This window comes from Colletes latitarsis, chromosome 1 (genome assembly GCF_051014445.1).
Source record: "Colletes latitarsis isolate SP2378_abdomen chromosome 1, iyColLati1, whole genome shotgun sequence".
Classification (NCBI taxonomy): Eukaryota; Metazoa; Arthropoda; class Insecta; order Hymenoptera; family Colletidae; genus Colletes; species Colletes latitarsis.
This window is the reverse complement of record NC_135134.1, coordinates 48,087,497-48,103,860: the sequence shown is the minus strand read 5'-3', so window position 1 is coordinate 48,103,860 and position 16,364 is coordinate 48,087,497. Positions and strand designations below refer to the sequence as shown.

At 44.6% G+C, this 16,364-nt stretch overlaps 1 protein-coding gene across 2 annotated transcripts in view; it reads right to left on the bottom strand.

The window, feature by feature from the left end:
* Window positions 1-11,409, bottom strand: part of LOC143351664 (protein groucho) — a 158,890-nt gene extending 147,481 nt beyond the window's left edge. Inside the window, exon 1 of one of the 2 annotated variants that reach the window (XM_076783473.1) lies at window positions 10,446-11,409. In XM_076783473.1, the coding sequence (XP_076639588.1) occupies window positions 10,446-10,505 (60 nt within the window). In that variant the 5' untranslated portion in view covers window positions 10,506-11,409. The remainder of the gene's footprint in view (window positions 1-10,445) is intronic. The other variant, XM_076783465.1, reaches the window with a different exon arrangement.
* Between the last annotated feature and the right edge of the window lie 4,955 nt (window positions 11,410-16,364).

Sequence of the window (16,364 nt, the reverse complement as noted above, 5' to 3'; positions counted from 1 at the left end):
GTCCCAAAGCGGCCGGGATTAAAGGACAAAAGAGGCGAACAGTCGCGAGAGCGTGGACGGCGATCGAGGATACTCGTTAAGTGTATATCCAGCGTGCGTGCTGCCAGCAGCGATAAGTAATACCGCGATTGTGAGTCTTGGCCCGAGGGCAATTTTACGGGGAACGTGGAAGGGAGGAGAGAGAAATGTTCGCAGTCACGGAAGAGGAGTCATGGAAACGAAATACTCCGGTGTGCGGCCGTGATGTAGGAGCAGGAGCACAGCGCACAGGCCAAAGAGGGGGGAACACGACAAACTGCCAAGCCTAATGCCAATTAGTGCCATTCTCCTGTACGAGCAGGTCCGAGGGGACTTCAAGAGGCTTCCTCGGACTTTCTTTTTCCCCTCTTGCCACCTTCCACCCGAGGTTTACAAAGCGGTTAGGCGTATTTATCGCGCTATATACATGCATACGTATATACGCGCGCGTGTGCGCGAGCGTACGTGTACACCCATACGACGCGGTGCCTTCTTGCCAAGTGCCTTCACGCATTATTCGAGGCGAACGTGCACGAAATACTTATGTACTCGCACATTCCGCACGGAAGGCGCACGCACACGCTCGCCGTGTGTATGGCTATACGGGTACCGCGCACACAAACCACCAGCTTTCCTCCTTTTTTCTTACGAGTTCGATTTATAAAGCCATGACTAACGAGCCGTGAAAATCGTGAACGCGGTCCACCGTCGTATCGGTCCCCGACGTGTTCCTCGACTTCTTTTTCTCTCGACGTCGCTTTCTCGGACCCGGCGCAAAAGAAGTTATCGCCAACGCGAATCCACTTAATTGCACGTGTAATCTACGGTCCGAGCAATTATCGTAACCATAAATGATACGAATAATTAAGATCGCGGATAAAGCACGAGCCCCAACGTGTGTCCCCCGTTCGAGAATTCGTAAACTCGAAACTCTCGTTTAACCCCTTCTAATATCGAGTCGCGACGCGTTAGGTTGCGAACTAAATTCCACCGTGGTACGTAACCCTGGAAGCTTAAACGGAGTACAAACCTCGGAGCACCTTTAATGAATAAAACAAGAACCAAGAGCAACGATTTGCAATACGCGAAACCTTTTTCTTTCGACGTTCCATACCCGGAACTCGTTATTATTGAAATTTATCGAAGACACGATCGCGCTTCCGGATTAAAAACTCTCGGGACGCGGCCGTGTTTTCGATGAATCACGATGCTCCTGTATAAACCGTTCTTTCGGTTTGTGTTTCGTTTAAATTTTTCACGGTAGTTTCGGTGCGCTGTACGATATTTAGGAAATGGAGTTTCCACGAGTGGGAATTCGGCAATTGTCGCGGCACGAGTTTTTTAAAAGGTGTAAACGGTGAAAAAGCCGCCATGAATATTAACGATGCTTATGGACCCAACACCGTCAGCAGGCGTGTAGCATTTGAATGGTGCTCGAGACTCGAGAGTGGAAATTTGACAGTCGATGATCATCAACTGTGTGCCAGGCCACGATCCGTCGATCTGGGAGTGTCGTCAACGTCATCAAAGATGATCCGACTGTGAAAGACCATACGTGGCTCGTCAAAACAGCAAAGAAATTCGACCTCGAATAGTACAGCCAGGAGTTAAATTCTTTTCCTCGAACAGAATTTTTCAACGGTATTTTGCACCTAGTCCCGCGCAGAAACTCGAAAAACTAACGAAGATACGAATTTTCTCGAGGGATACACGTCCGACCGCGGTTTTATCGTCGTTCATTGATCAAAGTCGAGAAACCTTATCGCTCGACAAATTTAACCTCATAGGTAGATTACGTGTATCGTACTAAGTACGACAAAACGTGGTTACAAAATGTACCACTACGTTACGCGAGGATGAACTCCAATTTTTACACAACCCACTGTTTCTACTTACGCTGAACTTGCAACCAATTTTTAAATTTGATTTTCTAGGAAACGTATCCTCGAATGAAAAAATTTTATGAGCCTCGATGGTAATAATTTAATTACGACGTAAACATTACCCAAACAAAAGAAACTCCAACTTTCCCCTGCTCCTGGTGCTCCGTAGTCGTGTAACCCCTTAACGAGTCTTCAAATTGCCGCGTACGGAATCGCCTTTCCGCCGCTTCATTGTGAGGTTAATACTGGAAGCAATTCGGGCTCACGAGCGGTGGATTAACCGACGGGAGAAACGATCGGGGAATAACTGCTGGAACGAGATTGCCGGGGCCACGTACGTAAAGGAGACGGGATCCTTTCGAAGGAGTTAAAAGGAGGAACGAGAGACGACAGAGGTAATTTGAGAGTTATTTAAACGAGGACCTCGACGAACCAGAGGGGGCAACGAGAGAGGAGCTCGTGGAAGCCCGGAGTTCCATTCCACTTGGAAACGCATGCAGACGTAAACATAATCGCCCCTGCACAATGGATTATGTTCCGAACACTCGAGGACCCCCTTGTACCTTGGTTAAAACGGACAGTCCCTGAGAAATCTCGAGGCGAACGAAACGAAAACGTGCTCGACGGAGCTATCTATAGAAGGTGCTGTCAAAAGATAAATAATTCGTCCCAAAAGCGTCTCGCGAAACGCGAGCGACGACAGAGAACTACTACTATCGGTGCAACGACACCGTAAAAACACATTTCCACGACGGGGAATATTTATTGGTCGCGGGGTACGAGAGATATTTCACGATGTCTCCGGGAACGATGCGCGCCGGGCGTTTTAAAATCGAGCAACGGGGAAACCCGCACTTCGAGAAACATGGACTTTTCAGTGGATATTTTACGAGCAAGTAGTTTCCTATACGCGGTACGTCACGCAGTTGGAACGGGTTATATCACGAATTTGGTAAGAGATATTCATGTTCTGTGTAGCGACGCTAAGAGTACCGAAACGTGTTCCCTACAACCTCCAGATACGAAGATCACGAATACCACCCCCTGTCGACGCTAAGGAATTTTGCTACCAGATTTTGAGAACAGACGGTTAATAGTCTACGTTAATAGGATTCTCCACTTGATTTGTTTTGTAGTTTGTGTTTATCAAAATCAACAATACATGCGTCATCTTTTAATTTAAATACTTCCGTACAATAAAATCCATCGTTTATTAAAAAGAGAGAATTTTTCAATATACGAAATAAGTAATAATTCATCGTTAAACACGCACGGAGTAGAGCGTTATCACGTTGAAAAATAACTTTCCCTGAACGGCCATTTTGTTTCGACGGTTGCTTTTAATTTATCCATTTGCGAGTCTCGCGTTATTGCTCGTCCAGTTATACCGAAAAAGTTTCTAACGGAGTATTAAGCAAAGTGCCGTCTTAATAAAACAGTGCATCGTACGAATTTAACTGCTCGAAATTTTACCAAACGAAACTCGTTATTATGCCCGGTAGGGATGAGAGTACGAAAACAAATACCGTACCCGGAGATTACAAATCCAGCAAATTAACTTCGGGATTACGAGAGGAGCGGCGAGTGTACGCGATGCTCGAAACGGAGTGGCAACAAACAAATCGGTACGGAATAATTGAAAAGCAATATAAGCATGGCAAGGGAGGGAGGAGGGGTGGAGAAAAAACGAACTCGTCGTGGGATTTCGATTAGGATGTTCCTTGTTGGAACGGAAGACAGAACAGAGGGGTGGGCAAAGTAACCGCGAGGGTCCACGGTTAAAGCACTCCACACAACCCTGCCTCCTTTGCTCTCCCAGTGGACCAATTTACGGCACCCTGAGGACTCGGGGTATTACGCTTCACGCTCGGGGGTTCGTTTCTGGCCATTGTTGCGCCAGTCAGGGGATTATTTCGGCAAGAGAATGGAAGGGGGATAGACGAGGGACGCTTTCCAGTTGCAGTCGTTCGCCTCTTTCGCTCAGCTACCCCCGGATTATACGTTTCCCCGAGCACCTGCAGCTAAACTGCGCGTCCCGCCTGATCTTTTTTTTCGAAAGTGAGAAAGTAAGAGGCGAGAGAAGCCAGAGGAGTGGTATGGGGTTAGGTATCCCCGTCGGGCGATCGCTTCTGATTAATTCGCGTCGATATCGGAGGAAAACCGTTTAAACGTAATAAGCTACTGCCGAGAGCTCGGACCTCCGTATTCTCCGGCTATTGTCGATCGAGTATCGGGACCCATTAGGAACTCCTACAAATGGCAATTATAAACGGAAAGCCGCCGATAAAGACCACCGTTCGGTCGATTTAATTATCCTCGCTTTATCGACCAAGAAAACTAGGCAAGCGTGCAACGAGTAAATCGAATGTCTTATCGGTAACCATTTCGAGGGCCAAAGACATCGCGCGACCCTGCACCGGAGAAAGAGAATCGCCTTTTCATGCTCCCGGAAAGTTCTTATCGAAAGCAAACCGTCTACGTTCCATCCTTCTTTTTTTTTTTTTATACGACAGTACCGATGATAGGACGTTCCCTTTTTATCGGTTAGATTTTTACGGCTGCACGATCGTACGTGTACAATAATACGCGAAGAGCGCCGTAAGTGAATCTCGAGGGCGCCGGTTCAGCGAGTAATTCAAGAGACAATATGTCGCGTCAACTGGGAAAGCTATTCGCACCCCAGATGCCGGATAAACGTATAGGAAGATCAAATTTGGCCGTGCTCCATCGGTTCCGGGGCAGACGGTATCTCCCACGTACAACACACGTCGCGCGAAACCATTTCTTCCGGTCGTCGTGTTCCTTTAGCCTGTGCCAATTGCGCCGGATTAAGTAATAAGTCCTCCCAGACAACGCTGCGGTAACTTTTCGCTGTTGGAAATTTTACTTTGACTCTCACGACCGAATGTCTCGATCATCGACTCGCGATAGAAAATCCTGAACGATGAAACATTTTTACAAAGTACAAAGGATATATTTTAAATAAAATAGTAATAAAACAGAATCGTTTACGAGTACAGTGAATCGATCGATGCGATCGCTATGTTGATTCCACGGTACGACTTTCACTTTGGTCGCGACCGCTATTTACTTGCAATTTTATTGCGTCGTCGCGTATGAAATTACCGTGCTGCCAATATCGATAAATTTGAACCGTACAGTTTACTGAAAATAGAAAATATAAAAAGAATACGCTCGACCGACGCTGAGCGCTATATCGCTGAAAATATCAATCAAAAATCCTGACGCCGCGGGGAGTTACATTTTGCTATTTTGTCGAGCCTCTTTCGATTAAAAAACTTGTTAAATAAACGGTGAAAACCTCGAACCTTGGAACGAGTTCACCGAAAAATGTTTACTTTTCGAGAACGAACCGGTTACTACGTTGGGGGGAAAAAATGACAAATAAAGCCGAATACGAATAGAAAACGGTAATGCACCGGGGAAGGGAATAACGTAGAAATTAAAACAATTGGTTCCCCTCGCGTTCCTTTTCTCTTTCGCCGGTGAACGAGAAGCAGCAGCGTGTAATTACCGCGGAGCGGGAGCACGGGAATCGCGATTCCACTCGGCCAGGAAACGTATAATGGGAGTATAATGCGTGAAATTTACCGGGCGCATCAGCATAATGGACGACGTGACGCTCAAGATATCACTGTGATTCTGTATTTCCGTGCCGACAGCGCGACTCGATTTGCCTCGTCTCGCCGCGTGCCGCCCCGCTCGCATGCTTCAACAACGCATTTACCGTGCGCGTCGCGTCAGGCGGATTCGAAGCTTAAAATCGACCGATTATCCTACCACCCCTTTCCTCGAAAACGTTTCCACTGTCACGTTCGGGGTTCTTCTTCTGCTGGAACTCGCCGAATTCGTTCGCTCGCGTGATTCGTAGAACCGTGAAAAAAACAGAAAAAAACAAAAACGAAACGTCCTAATCGGGGTAGACGGCGGACGTTCGATATCGAATCGAGATTTCCAAAGTTTTTTCAGCTGTGCACACGCAAAACTGCATTTACGCGAAGCATCGAGGCAAACGGACCGATTAAACGTATCAATATTTGCAGAATCGGAGCTCGACGCGAACGGTACCCGCCACGGTTCGGAGAAAGGTTATGGCCGCCTATTCGAGGCGACGGACGAGCAAATTTTCTTCACCGGATAACGATCTCGAACATCGAACAACGGATAAACAGTTTTTGACGAGTTGTACGAACGATAGTTACGATCGAAATCGGATCATGGAGTTGCAGTTTTCACCTCGAACGGATAGAAACTACTTCAACGAGGGTTCAGTGAATTAAACGCTAGGAATAAATTGCTGTATAATGATTTCATGCGTCTATTATTTGAATACAATGCCACGTGTATCTGATTTAATAAGAAGTCTCCTAGACAGTAGAGTCAACTTTCTGTAATTTCACGTGGGTCTATCGATTGTTTAACAAGGTTTTCGAATTTTTATAATGGCGTCATTTGAAGGGAAAGGTTTAAATTTTACAATTTCAGTAACCCTCTAAAAAGTACTTTAACAGAATGGTTTTAGTTTATAAAAAAGTAATCCTTATAAAATTTGAATTCAATCGGATCGAGGGATGACGTACCCCAAAGCTCTTGAAGTTTAACATGCAAAATTCATAAGCGTGAGTCCGCCACAGCTCCAAATGATATACCACAGTTGTCTACCTACCTACCATTATTTTTCTTCCTTATACATACTCGAGCAGTAACAATTTTTCTATACCCATTCCGAACCTAATCATAGGCTGCTGGAATATGTGAAATTCTGAATTTTGTTTCACAAATTTATACAGGGTGTTCGACCACCCCTAAGAAAAATTTTAATGGGATATTCTAGCACTCAAAATAAGACGAAAATCAAGGATACTAATTTGTTTATTGAGGCTTTGTTAAAAAGTTATAGAAACATTTCCGGCCACACAGTATATTTTCGATAAAGAATTTTTTTCTTGAAAGTACGTAGGATTTCGGGGGTATGTGTATTCACCAAAAATGATTGTAATTGACCCCTGCAACTAAAGATAATTTTTTTAGAACGATTTGAAATTTTTTAATTTTGTCGAAAAATTTCACACCTACTCGAATTTTTTTCTCGAAAGTGCGTAGGATTTCGGGGGTATGTCTATTCACTAAAAATGATTGTAATTGACCCCTGCAACTAAAGATAATTTTTTTAGAACGATTTGAAATTTTTTAATTTTGTCGAAAAATTTCACACCTACTCGAATTTTTTTCTCGAAAGTGCGTAGGATTTCGGGGGTATGTCTATTCACTAAAAATGATTGTAATTGACCCCTGCAACTAAAAATAATTTTTTTAGAACGATTTGAAATTTTTTAATTTTGTCGAAAAATTTCACACCTACTCGAATTTTTTTCTCGAAAGTGCGTAGAATTTCGGGGGTATGTCTATTCACTAAAAATGATTGTAATTGACCCCTGCAACTAAAGATAATTTTTTTAGAACGATTTGAAATTTTTTAATTTTGTCGAAAAATTTCACACCTACTCGAATTTTTTTCTCGAAAGTGCGTAGGATTTCGGGGGTATGTCTATTCACTAAAAATGATTGTAATTGACCCCTGCAACTAAAAATAATTTTTTTAGAACGAATTGAAATTTTTTGATTTAATTTTTTAATAACTTTTTAACGAAGCCTCAATCAACAAATTGGTATTCTTGATTTTCGCCTTATTTTGGCCTCTAGAATCTCCCATTAAAATTCTTCTCAGAGGTGGCCGAACACCCTGTATATGGAACTTCGAGATAGCCAGAGGGCAACGTTTACTCCAAATTAAGGAAAACCAGTCCTATTCCAAGACCTCGTAACCCAGATATAACAAAACTGAAAAAAATGGAGCAAGATATGGATCACTGTCGAAAGAAAAAAAAAATTCACAGTGTAATACTAGATTTTTGTCAACCGATGCCTCGCTGCGACATGAATCAACGAGAAAAAAACAATGATGGCCCGATTATGAATTCGTCGTTCCAAAATTACTATCTTATGACGAAAATGCATTCTCCTCGTAGCAATTATCGCAAAATTTCGGAGTATACATTGATACAGCATGGCCTGATTAGAAAACCTCAAATGATTGTAAAAGCTATTGTAATTAAATGTGTCTCGCGTCAAAACGGACAAATTTGGTACACCATTTGAAACACGTTATTCCATCGAGTTCAAATGTTACAGAAATTCTAGAAAAGAAAAAGAAACGTTGACTATCCATGGCCAACAGTTTTCATAAAAACATTTACTGCTAAAACTGTGATAATTCAATGACCCCAGGAGGTGTATCCCGCAGTTCTCGTTAGGTTTCAATCACGAAAATCCTTGGGATCGCGAACAAGAAAAATAGACAAGAATTTTGTCTGGGTACCTAGACGATATACGCGTGTTTTGCCAGCGGTGATAGACCGTCGAGTAAGCGAGGCAACGACTTCGTTGGAACAGCTTTCCATCCTCATCTGTCTCCGTCTCCCTTCGCGGCACTCGACGGAGCCACCCTTTTCCACAACATTGTCACCGCCTTTCGAGGGGGATACAGAGCCTCGACTCTTTCGCCAGTGAGTTTTTCTTTTTTGTGTTAGTTCCTCCATCTCGTTCCTGTTCGCCCTGTTTCTCGCTCTCCTTTCTCCCCACTGCTCACCACGTGCTACAATATCGCCGGGCCGCATCCGGTGTAACGCCTGTTATTAGGGATGGGCCAGATGAAGCTTTCATTATTCTATCCGAGGGTCCCTTTCACCCGACAACACACCGTTATAACAGAGAGTAATGGGTGCTTTTTTGCTTTCATATCTAATTATTATTATTATCGGGACGAGATGGATATAATGGCAACGGGAATAATGTAATTCTTCCCATGAACACTGCCTTCACCTTTCAACGTCGTCTTAAGCACGAAAACACCGCGCACGGTATTAATACGCGCTCCAACGCATTACCCGTGCGCCCCGCATTAGAATAAATATGCTCTATGCATTTGACGCGGTGAAAACACCGGTGTTCCCTGTTCATCGAACCTGGCGAGATTCAACACACTTGGAACATGCTGTAAAACTATGCTCCAAACAGTAATCGAAGACAACAGGCTCGCTGTTTGCTCACGTTTGTTTACTGATTGTTTCTTTCAACCATTTAATTTGTATCAATCCGTAAGTGCCATTTATTCTTATAATTTAACTAATAAGCCACCAAAGAAGGCCCACGTTCGGTTCGCGGCGTCAAAAAAGAAAAAGTTCTTCCTTCCTTTGCACCTGTCCGGCCACTACAACTCCCCCATTGTAATATTAGGACTGCAGGTGGCTACCTAGAATTTATTAACAATTTTTCATGTACATAACGTACAATCTACAGAGTATCCAAGATGAGCGTGTTAGATTAGATATCTCACGCTATACATAAATAATTCAGGATTAGTTTCACTTTACAAAATTGATATCTTAATCCAACTACAATACGTGACTAATTTTATTTTTGTTAATTGAATTTCTGTAAATATTCAAGTACTACGTAAATTTGTTCAACTTTGATCTCAAAATCATTACATGGTTACACAACGATCGGGACGACTTAAGGTCGTGGCGGCCGTTAAAGACCAAATATGAAATCCGTGGCCCGAAGCGGAGGACATACAACAGCAAAAAATGAAGGTATTCGCGGCTCATCTTCTACGATTCACGGATCAATAGGTTCGCCGCGACCGAGACGAAGTGCCTTTTGCACGGTCCAGAGCTAACCTCGAATTCGTAACGGGTTAGCGAGCGCGACGCGACGATTTGGCGCGCCTCGATATCTCGAAATCTCGAAACGAGTCGAGGTACACGTATGCGCGCACGGTGCCAGAGGCACGTGTATCCGACACGTATACACAGACCGTGCATGTAACCTACGCGCGAACCATGATAAATGTGTGTACCGCGACGCACGTGACCGCATTAACAGCAAACCGAGGAGGGCACGAAGAAACCGCCGTCCGTATTATTATCACATTTGGTAACCGCCTGTGTACTCCGAGTCGCTATTTTGATCGAATATTTTGACGTGCGTTCCGTCGACAAAGGTAAAACACTCGCGATCTTGTTTCATACGAGTCGTGCGTATCGAGAAATTCTACGAGAAGTAATCCGATAGACGATCGAAAGGTGTCACACACTGGCTTCTACGCCATTGAACGTGATCAGAATTGCGAGCATATGCGAGAGAGTCCTTACACGTTGAAACTCGAGCCAACTCTAGCTCCGGGTGAGATCGCCTTACGAGGTACAAATCGCTCAAACCGCGTAACAAAGGCGTAATGCATCGAGAATTGCACGTTGAACGATAAAACGTTGCTCCGAAAGATATAACGCAACAGTTACAATTTCTGTAGCATCGATCAACGCTGACTGAATACTTTCAAGAGTGTATCGACAATAACGAAACCAATAAATCTAGTTTGCAGCGTACAGTGGACAAAAGTATGAAAAACTGCAGGTAGAGAAAGTAGAGAAAAAACTTGTGACGAATAGGTTTACTCACCGGATGCCTGGCAGCGGCGGCAGCCACAGCAGCGGCATTGATTCCGGCACTGGGATACATGACTCCTCTGTTTTCGAACTAATAAAAAATAAAAACACTGTCGTATGCGTACTCAAATCACGCGAACGATACACTTCATGTCACGCGGCACACCAACGACAACAAATAACAACACAACGATAAACAAAACACAGATTCAAATCGCCCGCGTGGGCTACGAGAACGACCGACCCTTCCGACGGCTCTGTCTGCGATTCTGTCGACGCGATTCGATCGAGAAGGTCCCCGCCTCGGATGCACGACGATGATCCATCGGTATGTTTGCCATCCGCCACTACCGCATTCTCATCGAAAATAATATCACCGTCTCGATCGATAAAACTTGTATCACCACTTATTTCTATCGCTGGCTACGTTCATCGAGGTTATATATGACACCGACGCTAGCCACGAAGAATTCCCGTTGGGCACCAAGAGTGTGGCGTGCCCTTTTTACGGTCGGTAAAACAGAGCGATAACCACCGCGTTAAAAATTCGACACGAAGACTCGTTTTCTTCGCGTTAAACCAAAGAAACGAACTCTCCTCCTTCCTCAACGTGGACACACCATTACACAGAGACACTGCACTTAGTTGTTTACTACCGAAACGGTGGCCCGCCGCCACTTTGAGGTTAAGTTTACCAACACTAGCACCGCACACGTCTTTACCGTTGGTACGCGAGAGCTTCTCTGGCATCAAAGGACGCGCGTTCACGAATCGAAACGCGCAAGCACCGATCCAAAGAAACCGGCGAACGTAAACGCGAAAGCGAGTCCGAAACGTTAAGCACGCGGACGAACGGCAAGAACAATCCTCTCTCTCCAACGGCCTCGGAGCGACTGATGGACGAGTAAGTGGTGGGGATGGTATCCCCTCCAAAGCAATCTTTCTATTCCCCCACTCTAACAGGCCGTTACTCCACAGTTAAACCCGCCAAGCACCCCCTCGAATGTCTCTCCTCGTTCCCGACGCTCGTATTAACCGGCGCGATAGCTCCTTCACAATTAAGTCGCGTTACGTAAGGGTCTCGAAAAGGCGAGCACGAAAATCACGGCTCGTTAAAACGTCGGTACGTCCTTCCTCTTCCTCCCTCCTTGTTTTTTCTCGCTTTTTGCTTTCTGGCACTCTCTATTTCATAGCACCTGTCGTCCTATCGTATACTTGATCTGCTTTATCGACTAGCGATGAGGCTTGGATACGTCCATCGTGATTTCGGCACGCCGTTGACACGCCAAGTGACCGGAGCATGCCTTCAGGGCCGTTTTAGTTGACCGTAATTAATCGGGTTTGAAATGAACGGTTATATTCGCGTTAAGCATGGCGCAATCAAACGATACATCGATTCTATTATATACGAGACGTGCACGGTATGTTTACTATTCCGCTCTCGCTCGTCCATCGCTTCCCCCCGACGTCCGTATACATTATTTTATTGACAATTTTTTCTTTACTCTGTATTGACGTTGCAAAATTTTCTGACGGTGAACATTATTTCTGTATTAACGGCAGATGACTCAACAGGCTCATTTATCAACGTTGATTGCGTCCGTTTTTTCCATTATTTCAAAGCTATTATCGCTGATACCGCAGTTAATGAGTGTGTGCAAATAATGTTTCTTGACTACATTGAACTACCTTTGGAATCTAGGCAATTCAAAGTATCAATCTTGAGAAACAACCCAGTGACTAAGGGAACGGTTCTTGGAATACTTTTTTCGTGCTGCCCCATTATCTCTCCGCTGGTATTTCGCTTTAGCAGATACGATTGAGAGAGATACATCGTTACCCCTGGGCGATATCGTAACGCGAATCGTGTATTCCACGAGTGTATACGTCCGGCGATTTTTGCAAGTTGAAGCACGAAGACTCCGAGTCCCGAAACTTTTCGGTCCCGCAGATACGGTCGAATAAACGAGAGGACAACACGGCGTGCCATGCATACGCGTAGGTATTAGTTGCTTCTCCCGGTTCGCTCAACGTGTGCAAACAAATCGAAAGTTTTTCGCAAAATGGCCGTCACCGGGCTGACACGGATGTCCGCATAAACTCTCTCTCTCTCTTTCTCTCCTCTTTTCTCGTTCCCTCCCAAACGCCCGACGACTGGCTGCCTCTCTCGCCACTCGTGATTTCCCTCACTTCCCATACCACCACAAATATGGCGCCTCCACCCGTTTTCCCAACCCCTACAACGTGCCTGTATAAAGCGAGAGCGAGAGAGAACGCGAGTTGTGGATGGAATACGTACACGCGCAACCAGCGCGATTGTGTCCGAGTATCCGTGTGTAGCGAGTACGATCCTATGCGTGTGGCAAGGGGGTGCCCCTATGTGAATATCGCGCAGCACACAGTCCCAAGCAGTTTCCTACTTGATTGCCGCTATCGTCCGCTCGCTTCGTAAAGGAACTGCTCCGCGCGGATTGTCGCTGCCACCTCGACCAACCGAAATGTTCCTAGTCACGACTTCGCCAATCGGTGAACGTGTAGCCCCACCGCCGACTCCAACAGCCGCAAAGAGTCGAATGAAAGCACGACCTCAGCCAATGAGAGCGATACTTTTTGAACTGACGCGCGAACGTTGAGTCCGCGCGGATCGTCGCTCGAGCCCCACGGATGTTCCTATACGGAATGAAGGTGCTACGCGAAGCCGCAGCGAAACATGAAAAATAGGGGGCTACATGAGGAAAAACACGGACCGGGTAGGAAGGAGGAGGGCTCTGCGGGATGGATCCTACGAACCGAGACACCAAAGGCTGGCGCAGTCGTGGTTGTGTGGGGCATCCAAGAGGGAGGGATGGTGAGGATAGAGGCCGAGGATGAGAATGGAAAAGTAACATAACGAAACGTCGATCCCATTACCTGGAGCTCTCTCGCCCTGCCGCCACCGTGCACCGAGCCCTGCTTTCGACCCTTAATCCAAAGGAGGATTAGAAAACCCCATTGTCATGCTTCGCGGAACGCGGGATGGGATATATACATACATATGTACAGAAAAGCACTCCGTACAATTTCTCCCCTCCTTTTGCCTCGCCAGCTTTCGCTCGCACAACGGAGGCGGCGGTGCAGGACCCTCCTAATGAAATAAATACGTGACGCGCGGTAGTGACGATGCGATGGTAGTTCTGTTTATCGCCAACCATGAACTTTTTGTACGATGCACTGAGACGCACCAGCCCCTCTTACCCCGTTCGTGCTTCGACCCGACGTCCTCACTCGTTTCATCGTTTTCCTTCCTTCTTCCGTCCCGTTCTAGCTCGTTCCGTCTGGTTCGTCCGCTCTTTATCTTGTTCCACGGGGCGAAGAAGGAATATAAGGCACTGCCGTGGAGTGTTGGCGAAGCTGTCGGTCGCGCTTGGTCGGCTGCGGTTTATGCGGAGCCGCCTTGCCTGCCGCCTGCCGCAGCCGGTTTGCGTGTTCGCCCGTGTTCGCTCGGTGGATACGTGTCCTCGGTGCGGCTCGGTGCTCACCGAACGACCATGGACGCTGAGCTACGGAGAGTAAAGAGGAGAGATCGAGGGAGAAAGGGCGAAGCAGGACGGAGATAAAATGCACAAGGAACGAGAGAGAGGCGCGTACGCCGTGAAAAGCGAGGATGAGGGAGACGCCGGCAGGCGGCAGAACCAGTCGCTGCGGTCGTCGCGGCTAACCGCGCCGGTGCTCTCAACCCACGGCGACCTCGACGACCGCACGTAGAATACGACCTCTTCCACGATGCTCTGCCAAGCTCTATCGCCGACTCCGGAGAAGCTTGCTTATTTCTTTAATCCAGTCCACGCGCGAAAATTGTGTTTATCGTCGAAAATAGGAAAAAAAACATCTCTATCCTCTTCTACGCAATTATACGCGCTTGTGTACTTATCATAGACGTTTCTTTTCTAATTTCGTATAAACTTTTTCCTTAACACGTTCTCGCGATTACCTTGTTTATTCATTATTGAGTACGAAGTTATTGTTTCTTCAAGATTAATGTTCACTTTATATGTACATTATATTAAAAAAATCTTTGTTAACCTGTTAACAGGGCAAGACAATAAATATAAGTTTTTATTCTTATTATGTTTCAATCATTTCTAGAGACATGTTTGATACTTTCATGTATTAATTTTTATCGTAATAGAACAGTGTTTTAATTACAGAAAGCATACCTTATTATGTATTTAGAACATATTCTGTTCGGATAATGGAACGTTTGAGTAATGAAGCGCTCGGATGGTTGATAATTTGAATAATGAAAATTGGTATGATGAAGGTTGCCTCTAATAATATCGATACACTTGTACAACATGTAAATAGTGTAAAACAATAAACGATACTAATGAATTTTACAACATTTGTTTTTGCAAATAATCGTAATAATGTAAGATAGAATTAATTTTTATCTTCCTTTTGATGTGTAAATATAAAGGATAGTTTTCGTAGAGGAATTATATACTATTTTGTTATATACAGCAAATACTGTACAAATTAATTGAATATTTTTTGTACCGAACAAACAATAAATATATAATTGTTCTGCTAGAATTCCAAATGCTATGAATATTCCAGACTAAAAAGACCAAGAAAATTATTCCTGAATATAATATTTTTCATTTGCAATATATTACAGAAAGAGTAAAAAAAAAATTATAATCCACTTATTCAAGTCTCAATTTCATACCTTAATTCCATAATTTAACGTACTTATGAAGACATTACATGATTTATTTCCTGCAATTTGCTCTAATTAATAATACCTCGATGCTGTATTAATAATTTTATCGTAATTGGCCATCATGATTACGCTTCATCCAATCATTGGAAATAAAAAATGCAAACAAATTATTATTCTATAAAGATATAGTTTTCGTTTGAATTCAAAGAAATCGACTAACGGAAGATCAGGCTTTAAAATATCATGTTCATCATTAACAAACGCTAAACTCTGAGAAGACGCGCAAAATAAATCAATTTTATTCAATCGAGATACGGGGGAATCCCTATAACGAGTTAATCAATGATCTGCAACAGCGATGATTGAATCACCGTAATAAAAATGATTCGCTGCAATGTAAATATTACTTTGGTCACCGTTGCAGCGGGCTCTTCAGTTTGTAGCCATTGTGCCCAAGAATTTCCTGGCCGGAAAATCGCCGTGGAAAACGTCGAGGAGCTCGTTTAATTAATTATAATTGGCTGAGTGCATTGGGCAACCGCCTCTTCTAGACCAACGTCCACTTCATCCGCCGCACAAGAGGGAAAGATCTAAGAGCTTGACTTTTGCTTGAATGGGCAGTATGTACGTATATACTATCTCGTCGGCTTGAAGAGGATCCGCGAGGATGATCGAGCGCTGCGGGCTGACCATTAATACATTCGGGAGAGGCGTGTTCGAAACGAATCCTCGAAATAACCAAACACCGAATCGCCGCTAATAACGTGCCACTTATAGTATATCGAGCAAACATCGGTCAAACCGAATCACAGACAAATAAAACAGCGATTAAAAATTGCTATTACTCGCTCGGAGAAAAGTTGAACGATCGATGAACGAACCTTGCGTTTGGATTAAAATTTTTCACCAAATTTGCCGGCATTAAATTCGTTTCGATTCGAAACGAAGACGAAATCGTTAAACGAGGTTACTTTTCGAGAACATTGTTGTTAGTGACACGATATAGTGGATCGTAAACAATCGCGTTCAAAGGTCGATGGTTCTAGGAATACATTCCACTTCTCCAACGCATTGTTCAGGTTGGGTATAATACCCACGTATCGAATTTCTAAGCGAACCTCGAAGGTTGAGCCAGGATCTCGGTTCTGGGCCCAACCATCGTTTCAAGGAACAACAGGGTTGGATACTTGGGCAGGAAGGAAAAACGAGTTTCCAAAATAAGCAACTAAA